General features: G+C 41.6%; 1 protein-coding gene across 4 annotated transcripts in view; it reads left to right on the top strand.

Annotated features, from left to right (window-relative positions):
• SNX14 (sorting nexin 14) overlaps positions 1 to 25,165 on the top strand; it is an 86,932-nt gene that overhangs the window by 11,070 nt on the left and 50,697 nt on the right. For 3 of the 4 annotated variants that reach the window (XM_030555872.1, XM_030555870.1, XM_030555874.1), the window contains exons 7-14: positions 12,219 to 12,303; positions 16,765 to 16,921; positions 18,900 to 18,975; positions 19,896 to 19,940; positions 20,030 to 20,110; positions 20,274 to 20,388; positions 21,609 to 21,764; positions 22,148 to 22,272. In XM_030555872.1, coding sequence (XP_030411732.1) covers positions 12,219 to 12,303; positions 16,765 to 16,921; positions 18,900 to 18,975; positions 19,896 to 19,940; positions 20,030 to 20,110; positions 20,274 to 20,388; positions 21,609 to 21,764; positions 22,148 to 22,272 — 840 coding nt within the window. The remainder of the gene's footprint in view (positions 1 to 12,218; positions 12,304 to 16,764; positions 16,922 to 18,899; positions 18,976 to 19,895; positions 19,941 to 20,029; positions 20,111 to 20,273; positions 20,389 to 21,608; positions 21,765 to 22,147; positions 22,273 to 25,165) is intronic. The other variant, XM_030555873.1, reaches the window with a different exon arrangement.

The raw sequence follows: 25,165 nt of genomic DNA, 5'->3' as shown, positions 1-25,165 counted from the left end.
GAACATGATTTTATATATAAGAAGTGGTATCTAATGCCAAAGTAAATCTTCTTTCTTTAATTATGTTACCAAAAGAAACATACTGTATTTTCTATATAGAATTACATTTGACAGTTTCTTCCTGTTTATGCTTGCTTCCTTCCTCTGAAACTTTTCTCCCATGGTACTCTTGGCCACAGCCCAATCCTATAGAATCCTTGCAAATGAAAATCTTTGTTCCCGCTGTTTTGGTAATGCTTTGTGTTGGCACATGACTTTCTTCTGTGTTGCATTGGCTATTTCTAAGGTGATTCATTTTCAGGGAGTAGAAAGAATTACTAGATATTGGGAAGCTGTAGTCCTTGTAGCTACCACCTGGTTCTCCATCTGTGCTTAAGTTCTTTAAAGATATTTTTATACTTGTTAAGAGGATAACTGCTTGAAATAACTCACTCTAAGAATCCCAGTAGGTGTGACTAGTGTGGAGAAGGGACTATGCTAACTTGGAGTCATGATATGTTATAAGTGTTAAGTAAAATTGAGTGATGGGGGTATGTTGCCGAACAAAGACCAATGAGCACCTACTCTATATTGATGAGTGCACAGAAACACAGAGGCTTGGACTTCTATGTGGAAGCTCCACCTGAACTGTCCATTCAGAACTTTTTTTTTCATTATTAATTTGAATGATCCTCAGTTGGCTTCTGAGGAGAGGGAGCAGGATCACAGAGCAGGTGGGAGAGCTGGTCTGCAATCAGGAAGTATTGCTCGACTTTTATAAGATCAGGTTTTCCTTGTGAGAACAAGAAATGGAGGTATTACCAGATACGACAGATACGATTGGTTTTTTTGTATTTAACCACTGTAAATTTTTAGTGGATTTAAAAAAAACCAATAGATTTTTGGAGTTGGAATACATTAGTGGGGTTTTGAAGAGATCTGAAGGGCTCTTAAAATAGAAATATAAAAAACATTCAGCATTTCCCAATGTTCACAGGCAAGTGTCCTGAGAGGAAGATTATTGGGGTAAAAGGGCTGTACTAGTAACTCAGACACCAGTTTTGAACAAGATGTTTGTCCAGGAAGGGGCATGTTGTGGCAACTTGTATGTGAATTTAGTTCCTGTGAAAAGTTTGGACTGACCACCCTGTGTCCTTTAAATAGGTACAGTATGTGCAATGGAAACTTCCTGATGCTCTCTGGTAATGTGCCTCAAGTGCCTTTTGCCAGAACTACCACTAAGTACCTCTAGTTGTTGTATGCAGAGTAGGAGTTAGAAGCTAGCTCCGTTTCCATGCCCATTCAATGCTGGCCCCTCTGCTGACACAGCTACACAAGGGTGTTATTCCACCTCAGTAACAACTATTAATACATTTTATTTCCTGATATACACACCTGCTACGTAGCTGATGAACAACCTGACTCAATCCTAGCTGAATATCAGATCTGGATGTCTTGCTTGTTAACATGGTTATGGTACTGTAGATGGTTTAAAAGACAATCAGCAAATACTCTTTGTATTGTAAGCATAAAGGTATATAAATGAAGCAAATGTGTCAAAATGGAAATGTAGCATAAGTCTTAAAAAAATGTTTAGAATTTTAATTCATGTAACTTGAGCATACTTGAGTTATTAGTTGACTTGATCTATTGCTGTCATACATGAAAAGATAAAATATGATAGTGATAATACTTTATACAGGTAGCTGAAGGAGGTTGCATGTGAACTGAAATAATCTAGCATATAACCTCTTTTAAACATGTCCTGTGTGAATTAGAATAATAAAGATCATCCAAATTCCCCCACCTTTCTTGTCAGGAACAAAATATTTATAATATTTTCAGTCAGGCTTGGCAGAGAGCAAAAATATATTTGATCTTTTGTGGCATGTAAGCTGTGTAAGTGTTAAATGCTGTGGAGAATTGTATGTCTACACTAGCACTTTTGTCCATAAAACTTTTGTCAGTTGGGTTGTGAACTGCCCCCCACCCCCAACCAATATAAGTTTCACTGATAGAAGTGCTGGTGTGGACAGCGCTATGTCGGCAAGAGATAGTCTCCTGTTGACATAGCTACTGCCACTTGTTGGAGTGGTTTAATTATGCCAGTTGGAGCGCTCTCTCCTGTTGGCAAAGAGTGGTTAAACAGGAGACCTTACAGTGGTGCAGCTGCAGCAGTACAGCTGTGCCACTGTAAGGTCTGTAGTGTAGACATAGCCTTAGTAGGTACCAGAGTTTAATCAAAACACATTCCCCTTCATACATTTTTAGTTTATAAATTTTGTATTAAGCTTGTATCTGATGTAATATCATTAAACTTATTTTCTGTGTTTTATTGTGCAGAGTTTTGCGAATATCTGTAAATAACACAAATTTAGACGACATCATGATAGATTGAGCTGTATGAATTATGCCTGGGAGATAAGGTTTGTGTACGTGAGTGAGATGACAGAATAGTAGGTCTTGGAGCTTACAAAAGTGTAACTCAGAGTGACAAGGTGAGTGAGGTAATGTTTTATTGTACCAACTTCTGTTGGTGAGAGAGACATGCTTTTGAGCCACACACAGCTCTTCTTCAGGTCTGGGAAAAGTACTCACAGCATTACAGCAAAATGAAAGATGGAACAGATTGTTTAGTTAGCAAATATTGTAAGAGACCATTCAAGGTAGAATGGCTTGTTAAAAAATCTCTGCAATCTGGACAAAAAGAGCCATATAGTCCTTGAAATCAAACCAGTAGTAAGAGTCACCACTGTAGTCCTCACCTGTGATGACTAAGTTAACGAGGCCAACCGACAGCACTCTGACACCACCTACTATAAAGAACTCAAAGATAACCCCAAACCACAATTTATCCAGGAATTTAAGAATGATATCTAATCCTTCCTCAAACAACTCAGAGAAACTCCTCCCCCATGAAACCTCCCCAGTGCCCTTCTACATGCTTCCCAAGATACACAAACAAGGGATCCCAGGCAGACCCATCATATAGGACCACAGCACTCTTTCTGAAAGTATATTAAGACTCTTGGAAACTATCCTCAAACCACACAAAGGGCCAGCTTTCTCCAGGACACAACTGATTTTTCTCCATAAACTCTGCAATATTAACAACCTTCCTCAGAACATCATCCTCACCACTGTGGATGTAATTTCTTATACACCGTCATCCCTCACAATGACGCATAGCTGCCTGCCTCAAATACTTTCCAAACAATGGACAACCCTCAGATATTCACCCCAAACACGTCACCAGATTCATCCATTTCATCCTTGCCCATAACAGTTTTACATTCAGCAACAAACATTTTGTCAAAACCCCGGGATCAGCTATGAGTACTAGGATGGTTCCACAATATGCCAGACTCATCATGGGTCAACTTGAAGAAGAATTTCTGGACAAATACCTGAGAGATGTTGATGATATTTTCATCCTCTGGACAGACAGCTTAAACTCACTCATAGATCTCCACCACAACTTCAGCAAGCACCGCCTGTCCATTGAAAGCTCTCTAGAACACACCCACAACTTTCTGAACATAACAATCAGTTTCAGCAATAGAACCCTACAGACAGCCATATCCAAGAAACCCCCCATGGATCACCATACCTACCTTCATAAATCTAATAACCATCCTAAACAGCAGGAAAACTGTTCATCTGCAGCCAGGTACTCAGAGACCACAGAATATGCTCCAAGGAGAAAGTCCAGGTTATACACCTTAACACAGTTAAAACTGCCTACACCAGATGAGGACACTCCACCAGAGAAGTAGATTGCATCATAGAACAGGCCACTGAAATACCGAAAGAGAACTGCTTCAGTACAGAAATAAAACCCCCTGTGACAATTCACCGCTAGCCGTCACGTGCCATCCCACACTGGAACTCATACAGAGTATCATCAGACTACAACAACCCATTCTCAATGGGGACCCTATCCTTAAAGAAATTTTTCCTGAACCCCCTCTGTTGGCCTTCAAACCACCCCCCAACTTCTCCAAGCTTATCAACAAAAGCAAGCTCTGCACAGACCAGGACACACCAACTCAATGTGGCACCAGACCCTGCCACAACATTGGATGTGAAACCTACAGATATATCTCCTCTGCTACAGTGATCAACATCCCCTACAACACATCTTTCAGGATCCAGGCCTATCACAACATGTGGTGTACCTCATCCAGTGTCCTAATAACAACTATGTGAGTGAAACCAGATACAGTAATCACTATGCTTTTGAATTAACTTACTCAGGAAAATGATAAAGGACAAAAACACCCTCTCACCTGTGGGTGGACGCTTTTCACAGAGCGATCATTCAATATCTGACCTCTGTCTTCATCCTCAAAGGAAACCTGCACAACAGTTTCAAAAGATGAGCCTGGGAGCTTAGATTCGTTGTTATGCTAGACACTAAAAATCATGGACTAAACCATGGATTTATGGTTTATTACAACAATCTGCAACCCACTAGCCTGCTCTTTGTCCTATGACTGTGGAGGTGTTAATGGGACATTCTACCTGGAATGGTCCGTTACAATATATGTTAACTACTTAACGCTAAACAATTTTTCACTTTGCATTTTGCTGTGATGCTGGGAGTACCTTTCCCAGACCTGAAGAAGAGCTCGAGAGTTTGTCTCTCTCTCCAACAGTTGGTCCAATAAAACATATTACCTCATCCACCTTGTCTCTTTAATCTCCTGGAAGTGACAAGGCTACAACTTCACTGTATGTAATTAAGAGTGTGAGAATTTACATATATGGAAGCGGACAGACTAGAGTGGTGGTTTTGTGATGTGTAGATCCCTGAATGTACTGGGTTTAGAAACTGACTTGGTATGGAACTTATAAAGAAAATTGTAAAATTCCTTCCTGTAGCAATCTATTTTGAATGCCTCAAAAGCCAGGTGAAAATGATCAATGACATAGAACTCATTTTCTTCTCGGAAAGTTTCAGGTGTACTGTAATGCTTCTTGTAGACTTATTTTGTGAGGAAGGAGAGAGAATTCAATACATTGTGAAGGATAGAAGATTTACATTGCTTTTCTAAAGCCTTGTCTACACTACACAGTTATATCAACAAAACAGTGGATGTGTACATACTAAAATGCTCCTCCTGCTGATGTAACTCCCCTGCTATGCCAATATAATAAAACCACCTTGAGAAGCAGCATAGAGCTTTTTGTGATGTAGCGTCAGTGTAGACACCTCACTTGGTTATGTTGCCCTAATTGGCCTCCAGGAGGTGTCCCACAATGCCCATCATGACCGCTCTGGTCAGCAGTTTGAATTCTGCTGCCCTGAAGTTACATAGGTATGTGCCCCTCCATGTTTAAAGGCTTGGGAATTTTTGAAATTCCTCTTCCTGTTTGCTCGGTACAGTTGACACAGCATCTTCTCAGCTGACCACATCAGCTTTACCCAGCAGATGTGCTCCTGCATGGAGCACACCGGAGCTGTTTGATCTGCTGAGTATATATAGAGAGGAGGCCATGCAGTCAACAGCTTCACACCAGCTGTAGGAATTTCTATACCTATGGGCTGATTGCTAGTGGCATGCTGTCATAAACAGATAGTTAAGGGTTAATGTCTCTTTCACCTGTAAAGGGTTAACAAACAGTGAACCTGGAATACCTGACCAGAGGACCAGTCGGGAGACAAGATACTTTCAAATCTCAGTGGAGGGAAGTCTTTGTTTGTGTGTTCTTTTTTTGTCCGTGTTCTCTCTGGGTTCTGAGAGGGACCAGACATGTAAGCAGATTTCTCCAATCTTTCTGAAAAAATCTCTTCTGTTCTAATTTTAGTAAGTACCAGGAAAAAGGCGAGTTTAGTCTTTTGATTGTTTTCTGTATTTGCAAATGTGTATTTTGCTGGAAGTATTTTAAATTGTATTTTTGCTGGGGGGAGGCTTCTCTTTAGTGTCTATAAGCTGAAAGACCCTGTAATATACCATCTTGAATTTACAGAGATGATCTTTACTCTTTCTTTCTTTTATTAAAAGTTTTCTTTTTAAAAGACCTGATTGATTTTCCCCTTGTTAAGGCTCAAAGGAAATTGAATCGGTACTCACCAGGGAATTGGTGGGAGAGAGGAGGGGCGGAGGTGGAATTCCTCTGTGATTTAAAATTCAAGGAGTTTGAATCACAGTGATCTTCCAGGGTAACCCAGGGAGGGGAAGCCTGGGAGAGGCAACGGTGGGGGAAAGGGTTTACTTTTCTTGTGTCAAGATCCAGGGGATTTGGGTCTTGGGGTCTCCAGGGAAGGTTTTGGGGGGACCAGAGTATACCAGGCACTGTAAGTCCTGGTTGGTGGCAGCCTATTAGATCTAAGCTGGTAATTAAGCTTAGAGGAGTTCATGCTGGTCCCCATCTTTTGGACTCTAAGGTTCAGATTGGGGATTTATACCATGACACATGCAAGGGAAAGGGCACGAGAGGGAGGCTCAGCAGTGTTGTACTAAAATCAAGGCCCTGAGGCAGGCGTACCAGAAGGCAAGGGAGGCCAACTGTTGCTCTGGTGAGGTGCCGAAGACACACTGCTTCTATAAGAAGCTGCACACCATCAGCAGTGACCCCACCTTCACCACCAAGAGCCCCGTGGATACTTAACAGGAACTGGAGGCAGCAGCCAGTGGACTCAACCCTGATGAAGTGTTGGACGAGGAGGTGGAGCCGGAGGATGATGTGGAGCCCACGGCAGGGTCATCTGGTGGTGTGGCGAGTCAGGACCTCTTCCACTCCAGAGAGGTCTAGCCAGTCCCAGCACTCTGGCTCTTGAGTGCAGGAAGCAGGAGAGGGGAGCTTTGGTAAGCATGCATTTTGCTTTGATATTGCACAGCGAGAGGAGATTGAGCTCTCATGTACTTTGTTATATGGTAGAAGAGGGATAAGGGACAGAAATTAATAACAGGCTGTCCGTCTATGCAGTGAAGCCATGGTGGAAAATTTTGTTAATGTACACAGGGATGTCTGAGGAATCCTCGATAGTGCTCTCTAGGAAACTTTCCTGTAGGTATTCGGCAATCCTCTGCTGAAGGTCCCTTGGGAGAGCTGCCTTGTTTCTGCCCCCACTGTAGGAAACTTTGCCGCGCTCTCCGGCCACGTCCAGACTACCCGCCGTATTGGCGGGTTAAAATCGATTGCTCGGGGATCGATATATCGCGTCTAATCTAGACGCGATATATCAATCCCCGAGCGCGCTTATATCGATTCTGGAACTCCATCAACCCCAACGGAGTTCCGGAATCGACAGGGAGAGCTGTGAACATCGATCCCGCACTGTGTGGACGGGTGAGTAATCCGATCTTAGATATTCGACTTCAGCTACGTTATTCACATAGCTGAAGTTGCGTATCTAAGATCGATTTCCCCCCTGTAGTGTGGACCAGCCCTCCAGCAATTATTTCTGCAGGGACTAAAGCGGCACACAGGTGAGAAGTATATGGAGCCAGTCTGAAGCCACACACATGCAGGAGATGCTTCCTTACATATTACATGGCCCTTAGGAGTGAGATATCGGGTTTGATTACCCTAGCCCAGTGGTTCCCTAACTTGTTCCACTGCTTGTGCACGGAAAGCCCCTGGTGGGCCAGGCCAGTTTGTTTACCTGTTGCGTCTGCAGGTTCGGCCAATCGTGGCTCCCACTGGCTGCGGTTCGCTGCTCCAGGCCAATGGGAGCTGCTGGAAGTGGTGCGGGCTGAGGGACATACTAGCCGCTGCTTCCGGCAGCCCCCATTGGCCTGGAGCAGCGAACCGCAGCCAGTGGGAGCCACGATCGGCCGGACCTGCAGATGCAGCAGGTAAACAAACTGGCCTGGCCTGCCAGGGGCTTTCCCTGCACAAGCGGCGGAACAAGTTTGGGAACCACTTCCCTAGCCTGTGGAAAAGGATACCAGTATTCAGAAGAGGCTCCCTAGCCATTTAAAGTAACCCCCTTCCCAAACCACCGTTTGTCGCTTCCCCCTTGCCATTTTCCCTCTTCCCCACGAACTAACCATAATTGGGACTTGCAGAGACCTGTGTGCTAGCCGAGGGACAGTGAGAAAGAGGTGTAATTTTTGTGATTCATAGCGGTGAGTGCACTCACAGTACTGTCTCTTTTCATTGTTTGTTTGCTTTCTGCAGATGTGCCCTTGAGAACCCTCCTCTATACCAGCAGAGCACCTCCATCAGATAAGGCACCGACCCAAAAGGAGTATATGTTTCTCCAGGCGCTGCAGTCAACAGTTGCAGCACAGAGTGAAACAAGAGCATGGAGAGAGACACTGAAAGACTGAGCCTGGATTGCCAGGAAAGTACACAGGGGCAGGAGCGGATGATAAAGCACCTCAATGACCAGACAGAGGTGTTGAAGTCCTTCATTAGCCTGCAATCACAACAGATCTGTGCCTGACTCCCCCTTCAGCCATGACAGAACTCCTGTCCATGCCTTCCACAAACTCCCCCAATGCATTCATCGTGTGTTCCCAGTCCCTCACAGTACCTGTGCACTACATGTCTGGGGACTGGTTTCCCAATGAAAGCTGGAGTTACACCCAGCTGTGAGAGCCCTAACCATGAGACTGTTCTTTGTCATGTCCCCTGTTTGACCAAACATTTGTTTGATCCTGTTATTAAACTTGTGTCTTTGAAATTAAATGTCTTTATTTGTGAAAAACAGATACACATATGTAAATCATTCAGTGCTGACATTGAAACATATTGGCAAGAATATTTGCTCCTTGCAATTAATGCTGAAGAAGCAAGCATGACCCAGGTAATTCGTGATGGCAAGTAAACATTGCCTGGCCGAATGCATTCATATGGGCACGTTACTGGGATTTGTTGTCAAAATGTTCCTTCAAGGCCCCCCTGATGTGAATAGCCTCCCGCCATGCCCTCCTAATTGCCCTTGTATTAGCTACTTAAAATCAGTGGCCAGCCGATCAGCCTTATAGCACACCTCTGGGGAAACTTTTCCCCCTTTTGATTTGCAAATATTATGGAGAGTACAGCAGGCCACAATGACCATCGGAATATTTTCCTCACTGAGGTCTAACCAGCCAAAAAGACAGTGCCAGCAGCCTTTTAATCGGCCAAAGGCACATTCAGTGATCATTTGGCACCTGCTGAACCTGTTGTTGAAGTGCTTTTTGCTGCTGCCTAGGTTCCCAGTGGTAAGGCTTCATGGGAGCAAGGATATGCGGAGTCTCCAGGGATCACTATGGGCATTTGCATGTTTCCCATTGGAATCATTTGGTCTGGAAAGAGTGTTCCAGCATGCAGCTTTCTATACAGTCCAGTGTTCTGAAAGATGCATGTATCATGCACCTTCCCTGATCACCCGGTATTAATATCAGTGAAACGGCCTCAGTGATCCATGAGTGCCTACAAGACCATGGAGAAGTATCCCTTTTGGTTGATGTACAGGATGGTTGGGGGCCAAAATTGGGATGTGTTCCATCTATTGCCCTGCTGCAGGTAGGGAATCCCATTGCCTCAAAGCAATCAATTATTTCCTGGACATTACTGAATCTCAGTCTTTTGTAGCAGGAGGCGATTAATGGCCATGTACACTTGCATCACTGCAGCCCCTGCGGTGGACTTTCTAACTCACAACTGATTTGTGACTGACTGGTAGCAGACTGGAGTTGCCAGCTTCCTCACAGCAATCATCACTCGCGTTTCCACTGTGAGGGCAGCTCTCATTCTGGTGTCCTTGCACTGCAGTGCTGGGGAAAGCACCGCACAGTTCCAGGAAGGTGACTTTGCACATCTGAAAGTCTACAGCCACTGCTGCTCATCCCATACATGCATCATGATGCGATGCCACCACTCGGTGCTTGTTTCTCGAGTCCAGTGCTGAAGGTCCACCATGGCAAGCTGGTCCATGAATGTCAGCAACAATCATGAATGATTCATTTCCATGGCAGACATCAGGGTGGGCCTCTGTTTCTCAGCTCGTGAAATACTGCAGGACCAGCCACATTGTATTCATAATGCTCATCACAATGGTCAACAGCTCAGGATCCATGCTGTCGGGCAGAGATGGAGGTCTATTGAAACACGGCACAAAACGAAGGAAGCCCACGGAATGATGGGATGGAAAGACCTGCATCATGGGGCAGTGAGCACAGTCCAGTGCTGCACTGTGATCTGTTCGCAGAGCTTCCAGCAGCTGAGGGTGACAGAGGGTAATGAGTTGCGCAGTGGGATAGCTACGCACAATTCAACACTTTCTCTATCGATGCAAGAGCAACGACTGCAGACATGCTCAGCCGACACAAGGAGCATTGTGTGGGCGTGTTCCACCGATGTTGTTAAAGTGATTTATGATCATTGACAAAACTTAAGTCGACTTAACTCTGTAGTGCAGACATCCTCAGTCACTTTTTGAAGCGCTGTGCCTTAGTTGATAAGACTTTGCTTGTTTTTAATTGCTTGGAATAAATATTTCTAAATCTCAGATTAAATGTATTTAAACACAAGAGTTAAAATGAGTGGAGACGAGACAATAAGGACAAATCCCACCCATTACAGTTTTTAAATTTTTATTTAGCTTAGATTTTGTAGTGTAAAATCATCTTGGTTTCAAATATCAGGAGAAAGGTAGCGCTCACATTTCCCCCCTCCCCCCTTTATTGGCTCTCCTAAATGCTCTTTTTATGCATGAGAAGGGCTGGACTCGGCACTCTGGAACTCTGTGGCTGGTTGGCTTGAGGAACTTGCATGAGTGACACAGAATACCCTCTGCCTGTGGACTGAATTTGGCCTTCACTTTGCTCCTGGTCCTTGTTGGCCTTAATGCTCAGGAGCCAAAGCTGGAGAGTGCGTATTGCCTTGATAGTGGCCAGAACAGCCCTTGTGGAATAAACTTGAGGTTTCATTTAAATTGATTCTGAAATGATTGAGTTAAGATTTATTATTACTGCAGGTGTACACTTCAACAGATTTTCATTTTGATAGTAAATATGCTAAAGATGTTTAGGACTTTTGTTGGATACTCTAAGGGTATGTCTTCACTACTGGCTGGCTCCGTGGGCTGCGATCGATACAGTGGGGATCGATTTATTGCATCTAGTCCAGACACGATAAATCGATCCCCGAGCACTCTCCCGTCAACTCTTGTACTCCAGCTCGGCAAGAGGCGCAGACAGAGTCTACGGGGGAGCAGCAGCAGTCGATTCACTGTAGTGAACACACCACAGTAAGTCGATCTAAGTATGTTGACTTCAGCTACGTTATTCAAGTAGCTGAAATTGTGCAACGTAGATCGATCTCCCCTCCCCCAGTTTAGACCAGGCCTAAATGCAGTAGAACCCCAAATTTATAAACAGCAATCATAATGAACAACCAGTTATATGAACCATTTTTATCCCCCAAATAAAAATCAGTGATTTATTTCACTAGTTACTGCAGGACACTACAGCATAGTATGTACATACAGTACTGTATGACAAGACTTGGAAGGATTAGATTTTTATCGATAAATGTTGGTAAACATTGATTTCACCATATACAAACTGCCAAAAAAGTATTTCCATCGATAATAGAAAATTGCCGATGGGTAAAGTAAGGAAAATGGGCCTTGAAAACTTATTAAAGTTTATTTAAGGATATTTACTTCATATATTTTGACATGTGATGTTGACAATTCATGGTTTTTTAACAGAGAAAATGCTTTAACTAATTGAATCTCAACATCTGCTGTGGTTAAATAATAGTCTGATCTTTACCCATTGTCTGAACACTTCCCGTAAGTTCCTCCAACTGTGAAAATTTAAATAGATGAAAATAAAAAATGCTCAAAATTGAACTTTGATATTGAAATTATAAAAAATTTGAATTCTGCCAAGCCTATGTATGAGCATAACATGCACACTGCATACATTTTTTACCATTTATGTACATTATCATTGAACGAGTAATAAATTAACTCATGCACCTTATCTACTATAACTAAATTTGAAAAGCTCAATATTTTGCTTTTTTTAACGTTATGAACTTCTTATTCCCCAAATGGTGCATAAAATAGAGATTCTACTGTATTAATTGGTAATTGTAATTACCTTGATTAACCATGAAAATGAGCATGTCAATTACTGTGGTTACATTTGCTAAAAACAAATCTTATTTTTTGAATTGATGGGTATTTTAATTTTACTAATAAATTGCATTACTATACTTTTCATATTAATCTTTTAATAACTTAGGGAGAATTGGTTTTTTTCTTAACTTAAAATTTATCCTTTTAGGTGGATATTCCATCTGTTATAACAAAGAAAATGCTAAAGGCTGCAATGAAACATATAGAAGTCATAGCTAAAGCCAGGCAGAAAGGTATTGTGAAACATTTGTATGTACCTTTATTGTTTTGTAAATTTAAAATGGTTTGTAAGTTTAAAATGCTAAACCTAAAACTTTTGATGCTTCACATTTGCCAGCACTTTGGCGAATCTGTTCATTCTCAAATCTCTTGTTTCCTTCACTTTTTAAAAAAATCCATCCCTCCCCCCCCTTCTGCTGTGGTGCTTATCTGGGGACAGAGAGCCAAATGTTGACAAGGGCTGAACACAGACAGTTTTTGTTTGATTTATGCCTGTTAACATGTAGACAGTTAGTTAATTTAGAAATCTGGTCTCTTGCCTGGATTGTGGAGCAGGGATGTGTTTTCTGTCCAGTTGAGAGCAAAACTTAGATATTTTTTTAAGACATTCCTGGTGAATTCCTGGTAAGCAACAATAAATGAAAGGATGCATGTATATGTGAATATATTATTTAACTGAACTAAACTATGTTATATAACTTACTGACTAAACTAAAACTAAACTATAATTAAATAACTGCAAACAGTGCTAATTTATTAACTAGTGTGAAGTCACAGCCATAATTTATTAAATGTAACCAATTCAAGTTTGTAACTTATAATGCACTGGCATCCTTAACTTTGCCCTGTGAGTGTATGCATTGAAATAGTGTGTACTTACAGTCACATTTTCTGCCGGACTTCAGGCCTCAATGTGCAGGTTAGACAGTGCCTAGCGAATGAACAGGGAAGTTCTTGGGGTTAAAATCTATTTTAATATCCTCATTCAACATGTGGCGTGCATGTTCCTTCCCTTCTTACCCATTCCCCCCCGCCTCGCCACACCTTAGCCACTACACGCCATCCAACACCCTCATTGAATAAGGAACGTATTCTTCAGGATTTTGCTGAATTTATTGTCACCCCTGCAAGGTCAGCAAGTGTTGTACCTCTGTTCTGCATCTGTAAAATGAGGATAGAGAGGCTGTTTCTTGCCCGTGGTCACACACTAAATGTATAGCAGAGGCAGGACTAGAACTAGAATCCGGGTTCTAGTCCCGTGTCTTAACAGCACCACCATTCTTTATCTCCACCAAGTTCTTGTCTCATTCTACACAGATTGTATAACTATTGGAGTGAATGAGGTAGGGAAGCTTTGGACCCAGACCCATTCACTGTGCAGATTTACCACATCACCATCTAGTGTGTGCACTAAGGCTCTGATTCAGCAAGGTACTTAAGAATGTGCTTAACTTGAAGCATGTGAGTAGTGCTGTTGAAGCTGGTGTGACTACTTGCATGCTTGAAGTTAGGTAGGCCTACTTGCTGAATTGGGGCCTGAATAAAGCACAGGTTCTGCAGAAAAAGTAATACGTAATCACTTTACTAAAGACTATTGTATTGCATAATCAAAAGAGAATAGAGTTAAGGTGGCACAGGCAACCTTAACTTCATCCATTCCTGAGTTTTCAGTGCTTCGCTTTGCAATCTTCACGTTCTCTTAAATGTGGTCTTTATGTATGGAACTTCCTGTGCTCTTTGAAAAGAAAAATGAAAACTCTGCCATGTCTGGCTATTTGCTTGGAAGCAACAAAATGCTCTGTACAGCAGTGGTGTAATCTGTGTGACGGAGACCTTTGCCCCGTTCTTTATGCACCTGTCCATAGCCTATGGAAGAAGGCAGGACCATGGAGCCTTGCCTTCTTTCGTATGCATATTCTCAGGTTATATTCCACAATCCTTTCTTTGTTAAATGCTGCAATTTCACTCCACGTCATTTAAGGATGAGTGAGTGCAGTAACTCCTCACTTAAAGTCGTCCCAGTTAACATTGTTATGTTACTGATCAGTTAGGGAATATGCTTGTTTAAAGTTGTGCAATGCTCCCTTATAATGTCATTTGGCAGCTGCCTGCTTTGTCCACTGCTTGCAGGAAGAGCAGCCTGTTGCAGCTGGCAGGTGGGGGCTTGGAACCAGGGTGGACTGGCAGCCCCCCATCAGCTCCCTGCTCCCCTAAGTTCCCTGTGTGGCAGTTCAGCTGTCCCTCCCCCCACTGCCTTGTGCTGCTCCTGCCCTCTGTCTTGGAGCTGCTCCCTGGAGCCTCCTGCTTGCTGTGCGGGGTGGGGAGAACAGAGGGCTAATGTCAGAGTGTCCCCCTCCCCTCTGCTCTTGCACCTTGCTTACCCCATCTTCCACAGAGCAGGGGGGACACACAACAGGGCTCAGGACGGAGGGACCTTCCTGGCAGCAGCTGCCATCTCAGCTTGCTGATCTACTTGAAAAAGGCAGTGTACTTAGAATGGGGTCAGCGTACTTAAAGGAGTAATGCACATCTCTCTCACACACACGTTGTGAGTCTGTCTTTGTCTGCCATGCTGTTTCCTCTCCCTCCATTCATGCTGCCTTGTAGAGTGTGAGGCTACATTAACACCAAGTTAACCCTTGAGGGCTCAGCCAATTACTAGTTCATCATTTAGCAATAAGGCATTTCCTGGGAAATATGCCACCCTCTGACTTCACCACCTCAAGCAAGCCTCACAATCGTCATCGCTGTGTTCCAGAATTTGAAAAACATTTCCCTGGAACTTAACCCCTTCCACCCCCATTTACATTTATTCTTATGGGGAAATTGGATTCACTTAACATCGTTTCACTTAGTCGCATTTTCAGGAACATAACAACAATGTTAAGCGAGGAGTTACTGTACATCCATTGGAATCCTGATGATCCCTTCAATGGAAATTTCCATTTGAGTTGTGTACTCTTTTTGCAGAGTGTCAGTGGAATGTTGGGAGCCTGCATGAAGTATAACTTAGACAAATCAAATCTAACTTTCACCAAACAATGAGAAGTACATCTTGTGGTGCATCATAGTAAATTTAAAGCTTCCAGGGCCACTTGCTAAGGTGCTAAAGCTGTTCAGAAAAAAAATTGCAAATATTTTTTCTTACCGGAAGAGTTGCATTTTTTTCACTTCTGTGTTTGCTAATGGCGTATTCTGGGTGGGTTTTTTTGAGATTTTGGGGGGAAAAATTGCTATCTGACTGAGAACAGATATATCCAATTTCAGCTGGAAATGTGTAAATAGCTGAAAATAACTCCTTCCTTGTAATGTGAAGGTTTCCTAAGCCCTTCCCCAGAAGTGTTACTGCATACAACACCATGGTTCAGAGATCTGGATTTCAAGCCTTGCCTTGGTTCCCGTTCTCTTTTGGCCTCTTCCCGTTGTTTTCTTTTTTCCTCTTTCTACACTGTTCATCTCCAAGGTCTCTTTCTCTCCCTCTTTCCTCTCCTCTATTTCAGACTGCTCCCTACCATCTCCTATGTTGTCTCCTTATTTATAGTTTCCAGAGTGTCTCTTCCTGCTGCTTTCAGCAGTGCCAGTTAGCTACATCTCATCAGGTTGTATAAGGATCTATAGTAATTGACTCACTTTCATAATTTGTGATTGTGAAGTCACACGTTAACAGAGATTTGTTTTGTGCCCAGATTCTAGTAAACTAAATGCACCTATCTGAAGCCCTCTAATTCACAGGTTCTGTTCTGCAATTAATTCATTTTTAGTGTATTTCTTGACACAGAGCTGATGTTGAATTATTTAATACCTGTTGTGCTGACTTATTACAACCCAGTCCTGGCACTTAAAGTGATTTAAAGGGATTATAAAATGTTTATTGCTAATTAAGGTGCAGAAGTTTTATCTGTGGAAAAAAGTATTCTTTTTTTTTCAGAACAGCTACTGATATGTGAATACATTTATGATAGACTTTTGACAAAATAGTCCCTGGTCAACTTGAATTTAAACATAGTGAAAAGCAGCACAAAAGATGTATTGCTTCAGTCGTGCTTCCAAAGCAACTTTGGAGTATAAGTTAAATAGGAAGCACGTCACATAATTAAAAGTTCTGGTCTCAAATGTTTCCAAATTATATTTAGAGCAGACCAATAAATAAGAGCCTAGCCTTGGAGAGTGAAACTTAGGTAAAAGCAAATGGAGAAAAGCTCTTGTATAGTTAAAAATCAAACCAAGTGTAAGTTGTCCACTAAATGGTAAGCGAAAATATCCTGAAAACTATACAATATTGAATTGATACAATGAAGAAGTTACTATTTTGTACAGAAAAAGGTGGACATTTTATGTAGTCTTTTCACAGTAGAGCCATACTTCAAAGCCTATGTCCAGGTGTCTTTTTCTTACACAAAGTAATAACTGTATATCTTTGACACCTGGGCATATGTTAAAAATATTACCTTGATAATGTCATGTATCAGTGGTTTTCAGTGTGTGGTCCACAGACCCCTGCGGGTCCGCAGGCTATGTCTAAGTTTTCCAAAGGAGTCAACACCTCCATTTGAAATTTGTTAGGGGTTCGCAGATGAAGAATGGTTAAAAACTGCTGTCACATATTGAAGTGAAAAGAAATCTCCTCACTCATTATTTGACAAGGGTAAGAAGGAAAAGAGTAGAACATGCTAAACATTTTTTTTTCCTTGCAGTGAAAAATGCAGAATTTTTACAGCAAGCTGCTTTAGAAGAATATGGACCAGAACTCCATGTGGCTCTGAGGAGTCGAAGAGATGAACTTCACTATTTAAGAAAACTTACTGAACTTCTTTTCCCTTATATTCTTCCCCCAAAGGCAACAGACTGCAGGTATCAAATGTATTAGAAGTTGTACTATTTACAACAGTTGTATGTTGTGTAGCACTGCAATTCTTAATGGTAGTAAATTGGGTGAAGAACAGTGTCAGCTTGAACTTTGAATTTGTTTTCTGTGTAAGTACCAAGCATATTATGTAGAATTTAAAGAGTGAATTCTTACTTAATGTTTTTGTTGATTGTATATTTCTGTGGTATCTGTTAACTAGGGGGAAGGGAAAGGAGATGGAGTAGCAGCACTTGCTCAGTTTCCTTGTTTCTACATTAGTGATCTTAAGTGAAACTCCAAATACAAAACAAACAAACAAACAAAAAGAATAAATTGTTGCTTCCTGGGACCCACTGCAGAGATATGTTAGTATGCTTGTTCTAGATATTGGAAAAGTTCTGTTGGGTGCACTGAAGTAGATGAAGCTTATTGAGATCATAAGGTATTTGGACTGGATAATGCTGTTTCAGTATACTAATGGTGATCATAATGCAGGAAACAGCAATGAAAAGTAGCTGCTTCTCAACAACTTACCCACTCTTACAATTGGAAATCACCAATGTCTTTATTAAAGCTAAAAGATATGATTTTTGCTGTTCTGTATGAGTCTCCCATTAGCGAGATATGCATGCATTGTGAATTTATGTCCAGTTCCTACACAATGTTGATTTTTGAAAACTGGACCCCAGGTATGGGAGGTGTTAATGCAAGCTGGTGCCTGTCAAGCTGTCCCCTCCACCCCAAGTCATCGGAAGCTGTGCTCGCATAGATAGGTGGCAGCACTGAAGTCTGAGACATTGTCTATACATGCAGTTTTTGCACCAATTTAACTGAATATATTGAAAAAAATGATTTACTTAAATCAGTGGAACCCCTTAATGTGGTGCAGTTATAACAGTATAAAATTGCTTATCAGTATAGCAAGTTTTGGTAAATGTTCAACTGGTAGCAGGCTGGCCACTAACTTGCATTTCTGAGCTCCATGTGTGGCATCAAACTAGGTCCCTCCTGAAATCTGACCCCCCTTTCTCCAGACTCACTCATACTACATAGGCTTTTATTCTGTAAGCAGTGCTTGGATGCATCGATTATAGAACAGTGGACCACCTGCTTCACAAGCACCTCATCTTCAGAGCAACATTTGTTTTAGGTTGTCGAAGTGTACTATGGAAGGATTTATAGGAAGAATGTATATCAGATCCCAGCTGGAGGAGTTAAGAATCTATGTCAGGGACTGGCAACCTTTGGCACGCGACTCGCCAGGGTAAGCACCCTGGCAGGCCGGGCCGGTTTGTTCATCTGCTGCATCCGCATGTTTGGCCGATTGTGGCTCCCACTGGCCGTGGTTTGCTGCTCCAGGCCAGTGGGAGCTGTGGGAAGCAGCAGCCAGCACGTCCCTCGGCCCACACCGCTTCCCACAGCCCCCACTGGCCTGGAGTGGTGACCCGTGGCTCCGTGGAGTGGGAACCCACGATCAGCTGAACCTGCAGATGCGACAGGTGAACAAACTGGCCCTGGTGGGCTGCGTGCCAAAGGTTGCCAATCCCTGATCTATATGATCCTTATCTAGACTACTTTCATTGGCACAATAGAAAACCTGTGTTTAAATACTAAAGGAGGAGGATGGGGTAGTCAGCAGAGTCTAAGTATTGAAAATAAGTCAACGTGCATGTTGAGATAAGGACCCGCTTCCAAACACAAGCATGACCATTTAAAAAGAGAGTGCTGAGAATTAAGCAATGAGGTGTTGTGTGAAAAGATAAGTATTTACCCCTTAGTTTCCATGTGTTGAATCAGTTTAGACATCTTGTGATTCTGAATGTGTGGAGTGCTGAAATATCTTTAAAATAACATGTTTTTATTAAACTAGGAAATACATTTTAGTACAAAAATATTAACTTTCATAATTTGTAATGGGATGAGATAGGTAATGTAATAATGTGAGTTGCGATGAAAATGTAATACCATTTTTTTCCCTCTCAGATCCCTGGCGTTGCTTATCAGAGAGATCCTGTCTGGTTCTGTTTTCCTTCCCTCCATGGACTTCTTAGCTGACCCAGTGAGATTTTGGAGCAGTAGAAATAATTTTTGTTTACTCTATCATTGTTTTCTTTTTTGTCTGATGACGAGGTGCTTTATAGTGAAACAAGTACTTCACATTGGTAACTGCTTAATGGTTTAGAGAGAAAAAAATAACCCCATACCCAATTCTCTTATCTTTTTGGTGATGCAGTGTTAATTTGGTTTTAGTGATTATTTGGCTACGTTAATTAAAAAAAAAAACACTTATGCTAGGTCTACAAATTGATTTTTGTATTTGTTAGAGGTATGATTTATTACCAGAATAGTTATACTTACAATAGCTGTGTAAGGAATAAGCTGTGCCCTTGTAAGTACCTTTTATAACTATATACATTAATCCACACTGGGACTGTACCACTTTAACTATACTGGTACAGTTACAATGTTTGTGTGTGGACCAGGCCTTTCTAAAAGCCACTCCCCATAGATGCAAATTTGTTTACTTCTTGCTTATGTAGATAAGTGGCACTGCATTTATAAAGATTAGATAGAAAGTCACTTGTCTGATCTTTGCTTTTCAATTGGAAGAAAATATCACAACTGTCTGAATACTGCTTGGTTGCAGGCAAAGAATAGTTGAGCTTGTGGAACTGCCTGTAGTCTGCTGTAACTCACCTGGCCTGCATTGGCATTAAAATGACAAATAGAGCTCTTATCTTTGCAAGATGGAGAACTTGTCTGTGCATGTCTCATTTGGGAAGTTCATTGATTTAAGAATCTAGATATAGAGATTATTCAAGTGTCCATATAGAAATTGCTAGAATCATTATTTAATTATTCTGCTTATGCTTGCAATTTTAAGACATGAAAATTGTCAGTATTGCTAGAAACTGGGATGGCAATGGAATGATTTTCAAACAGATTGGTTTGTTGTAATTTGTTTGTGTTTTCCATTAGGATACTGTCAATCATTTGCTTCTCAAATTCATTGATGATAGCCCAGTGAGTACTGACAAAATGAGAACATTTATAATTGATTCACATGTATCAGTGTCAATCTTACTCAGTAGGTCAACACTCTCTTTCTACAGCCTGAAAAAGCAACTGAGCCGGCTGCTTCTTTGATTCCATTCTTGCAGAAATTTGCGGACCCTCGCAATAAAAAACCATCTGTAAGTGAAGAAAATACTCACTATATACAGATTTTGAATAAGTATTGTATGTGCTGTACATGTTACCAGTGCTCTTTTCATTGCTTCTATTAGAAAAGGTTTATTTTAATGAAAGCTTGAGAAATATCCTCCAAGCTAACTGCATGTTCCACTTCATGTTTAGGTCCTGAAGCTGGAATTGAGGGAGATTAGAGAACAGCAAGATCTTTTGTTTCGCTTCATGAACTTTCTGAAACAGGAAGGGGCTGTACATGTGTTGCAGTTTTGTCTGACTGTAGGTAAGATTATCCTAGTATGCTTAGGTGTACTCATTGAACTTGAACAGTGATTTAGGTACTGGTCCATTAGTGGATTCTGTAGTCAAAGACTGCATCTCGAAGTAAAGGACTGAGCTGAGGTTCTGTGTTCAGTTTTTACTTAAATATTTCCGGACATTTTAATGCTGAACTTGGAAACAATGTTGCTTCATTGTGGGTTTTTTGCATTTAATTGGATTTCTATTTAGTTGAGAAGACTATTTAAAAAATGTTCATCACAAGGAATAAAATGCACTTGTCAATTATACAATGTCTTGATTTTCCTTTAAAAGAAAACTATTGTATTTACCATTGCTACAATCTGTCTAAAAAGATGTACTGCAGACTATGAAAATTCTGTGAAAATCTCTGTTCAAGCTTATACCATTTCTGAAAGTTCTGACATCTGCGTGTGCTTTCCTTTTTTGCTGGATGTAAAGGAGGTTGAAACTTGTTCAGCAGCTGTGTCCCTTTTGCCATTACTGATTCAAATTTTGTTACACAGCTTTCTAAGCACTCATTTGAGAATCAAATGGTAGAGAATGAGCAATGGCTGTGGTTTGTAAGCAAGATTTTCAACAAGGAGGCACAACCAGAAGTCTCTCTTGTAGAGATTATTTTCCGGAAGGGAAATAATGAAAATGTTTGTAACCCATAATCTTCCAAAGGAACATTGTGAATTTTACTGTGGAAGGGAATAATTAGTTTTATTGCAGCTCTTATTTTTATGGATCAATTTATATAACTTTTAGATTTAAACCAAAGTATTAATACAACTTAACACTAAAATCTTTAATGCAGTTTATCAGCTTGGTCATAAATTTTAAAACATTTTAAGGTTTTATGTATAGCCATATCTGCTGGAAAGGTATTTGAGGGTATACACTGGTGTTGGAAGGCATGATTGCAGCAGGTGTAGATGTAACCAAGGCAGCTAGCAGCCACTCGAGTATGTACCCAGGTTCTTGCACAGACAGAGCTATCCTGTGCTGCCACCTGCACTACCATGGCTTCACTACTGTTGTTACTGCGGCTGTTCTTGATCTAGCTAGATCAAAGGTAGCTCAGGTATGCTGCAATCACACATCCTGAATGCAGTGTAGACATGCCCTGATGGCTGACCTGTGTGCCACTTTAAGGTGCCACCATTTATATTAGCTAAATTTGATCAACAAATGCATTTTCTTTCCCCCACCTTCCAGAGGAATTTAATGACAGAATTTTGCAACCGGAATTATCAGATACTGAAAAAATGTCTCTTCATGAAGATGTGCAGAAAATCTACAAAACCTATTGTTTGGATGAAAGTATTGACAAAATTAGATTTGATCCTTTTATCGTGGAAGAGATTCAAAGAAGTAAGTTTGAGATTGAAAGGAATGATCAAGAATTTATACTGGAATCTATAAAGCATTCTGTCAGACTAAAAAAAATCCTAGTCAATCCAAACAATAAATAACTTTAATTTTATCATAACCATGCAATCTCATTAACAAACCAGTGGTGTTCAAAAATGCATATACTCCTGGCTCCTATCACTGGATGTCCCCTGCATATTGTTCTCTATGAATGATAATGTATTTAAATCGTGCTTTATCAAGCACTTGGAAAAATTTTGGATGCTTCCTGCTTGAATTTATACAGACTAATTTGAGACTGAGACCTGTAAAAGTCAGAAAAACTTTATGAACAACAAGGGCACATCCAATTAATATTCACAACCAGATTTTTTTTTCTGCAGTTGCTGAAGGTGAATATGTAGATGTTGTGAAACTTCAAACTATGCGATGTCTTTTTGAAGCGTATGAACATGTTCTTTCCCTCTTAGAGAATGTTTTTACCCCTATGTTCTGTCACAGTGATGAGGTAAGCATGAAAGACTTGAAGTCTTGCTGTTAAGCACAGTTGTTGTTTTTTTCAAATGGCAATGTAAATGTGACAGCTTAAACATTACTCCTTGTATGTATTCCAAATTTTATCTATTTAATTGGTAAAAATAGGTTTATTATTATTTTTTACTCCTATTATCAGGGTAGAGCCAATATAACCGAGGCCTGGTCTACGCTACAAAGTTATGTCAATGTAAGCTGCCTTGTGTTGGCCTAGTTTTGCATTTCTGTGTTTAAATTTGTCTCACCCTGATGTAAATTGCCCATTAGGCCAACATAATAATACTGCCTCCCTGAGCATAATTGAGCCAAGGTCAATGTATGGAGGTCAATGCAGTGCGCGTGTAGATGCTGCATTACCTAGATCAATCCTAACAGCCCTCCAGCAGCTGTTCTACAATGCCTCATGCTGACTGCTGTAGTCACCACTGTGAACTCCACTACCTATGGGTCACAGGGACTGAAAGCCCCACCCCCCCTTGTTAAAAACCCCATGAATTTTTGAAATTCCTTTTCCTGAATGCCCAGCTTGGTAATCACACCTAGCAACTCTCCATTATTGAGTGCAACTGCCCAGCTGATGTGTCAGCTGCACATTCCAGACACACTCCTACCTGGAATGGACAGAAGATATTGGCTTTCTTGGGCCTGTAGGGACAAAAGGTTGTGCTGGCACAGCTCTGAACCAGCCATAAAAGCATGGACAGATTGCTCGAGGGATGCAGGAGACGGGTATGACAAGGACCAGCAGCAATGCTATCTAAAAGCGAAGGAGCTGTGGAAGACATACCAGGAAGCCAACAATCGATCTGATGCCAAGCCACAGACCTGCTACTTTTACAAAGAACTGCATGCCATATTTGGCGGAGACCCCACTACCACCTAGCACAACACTCGCAATACCTTCGAGGAGCCTGAGTCCCAGGCCTCGGTCATGAACAATGAGGAGGAGGAGGAGGAGGTGGGACAGGCAACTGGGGGATCTACCACAGTCCTGCCAATTGAGCATGGTCAAGTCTGATGCAAGGGAAGAAACCTCAGGTAAGTGTGTATTTTTTTCATTACAGGGATACACTCCCATCCTCTTCCCCTCCCGCCCCCATACAATAGGAGGACACAGCTTTTGACTGTTGATTAATTTACTTATGCTAGAAGAGGTAATGGAACAATCAAGAGAGGTAGAGTTGCTATCTGCTTTTCAATCCTCTCTAGAGTTAGGCAGGGGGGACCAAGTGGAGCAGTTTGTTTATATACATAGGATGTCCCTTGAATCCTCCTGAGAGGTCTCAGTGAAACTTTCATGGAGGTACTCCTCTGCTGAAGGTTTCTAGGGAGGACTGCCTTATATCTTCTTCTGCCATAGGACACTTTCCCATGCCAGTTAGCAATAACTTTGCAGTACACCATTGCAGTACACACGCTAGTGGCATATGGGCCTGGGCAGCTTCAGGACTCTAACAGCAGCTGTGCTCTTTCTCCCTTTGTTACCCTCAGGAATGAAATATCAGCTAAAATCACCAACTCCTGTGGAAAATGTTGCCAGCATTCAGTGCTAGTGCCCTATGCTACTAGTTTCATGCAACCAAGCAATTCCCTCCTCATTTCCCTCATCCCCAGCTGGCCATACTCACAATGGCTGATGCTGTGACTGGTGCCATGCACAAGCAATTGCAAACAAAAGTGAGAATGAGCATGTAGTGCTTGAAACTTCAGGGGAGCAGGGGGAGTGAGTTCTGCAGTTTTGCTTTCTGTAGTAAATATATTGACAGTGGTATCTCTGTGTGTTTATTTTCTGCAGCTGCTGCTATTGCAGCCTTGCGGTACTCTACCTCCATACTTACAGAACGTCTGATCAGAATAAGAAGGAGAAAGAAGAGGACTTGGGGGGTGGCATGATGGAATGCACAGGTGTATTCACAACGTACACACCACTGTAATAATCTTTGTGCAAAACATGCCCTGTAAGATATCATTTAAAAGCTAATAACTCACAGGTCAGTCTTATCTTGGTAAAATATATGTAGGAACTTTGTACGTGAAGTTATAAAATTCCCCTGTCTGATGATCTTAGCCCCAGGGAGAAGTCATCAAACAGGGATGTCCTAAGCAAAGGAAAGTGTTTTCCTTAATTTGCATTTAAGCAGTATATGTAGTCATCAAGCAGAAAGAGGGGAAGAGAGGAAACAAGAGGAAAACTACTTCTGAACATACACAGGTTAAAGAACCCAGCAGGAAGCCTCCTTCCACACCAGACATGCTGTCTCCTTATGCTCAGCTGGAAATGCTTTTCGAAAGGGGGACTGAAACTATAAAAAGAGAGTCAAACGTCACAGGTGACCTCTCTCTCCCTGGCGATTTCACTCTTTCTACTTGAGAAGATGGGATGGGAACCTGGAAGGCAGTGACCATGAGATAGTCGAGTTCAGGATCCTGACACAAGGAAGAAAGGAGAGCAGCAGAATACAGACCCTGGACTTCAGAAAAGCAGACTTTGACTCTCTCAGGGAGCTGATGGGCAGGATCCCCTTGGAAAATAACATGATGGTGAAAGGAGTCCAGGAGAGCTGGCTGTATTTTAAAGAATCCTTATTGAGGTTGCAGGAGAAAACCATCCCGATGTGTAGGAAGAATAGTAAATATGGCAGGCGACCAGCTTGGCTTAACAGTGAAATCCTTGCTGATCTTAAATGCAAAAAAGAAGCTTACAAGAAGTGGAAGATTGGACAAATGACCAGGGAGGAGTATAAAAATGTTGCTCAGGCATGCAGGAGTGGAATCAGGAAGGCCAAAGCACACTTGAAGTTGCAGCTAGCAAGAGATGTTAAGAGTAACAAGAGAGGTTTCTTCAGGTATGTTAGCAACAAGAAGAA

The sequence above is a fragment of the Gopherus evgoodei genome, chromosome 3 (assembly GCF_007399415.2).
Source record: "Gopherus evgoodei ecotype Sinaloan lineage chromosome 3, rGopEvg1_v1.p, whole genome shotgun sequence".
Classification (NCBI taxonomy): domain Eukaryota; kingdom Metazoa; phylum Chordata; order Testudines; family Testudinidae; genus Gopherus; species Gopherus evgoodei.
The sequence above is the reverse complement of the archived record's forward strand: the minus strand, read 5'-3'. Positions and strand labels throughout refer to the sequence as shown.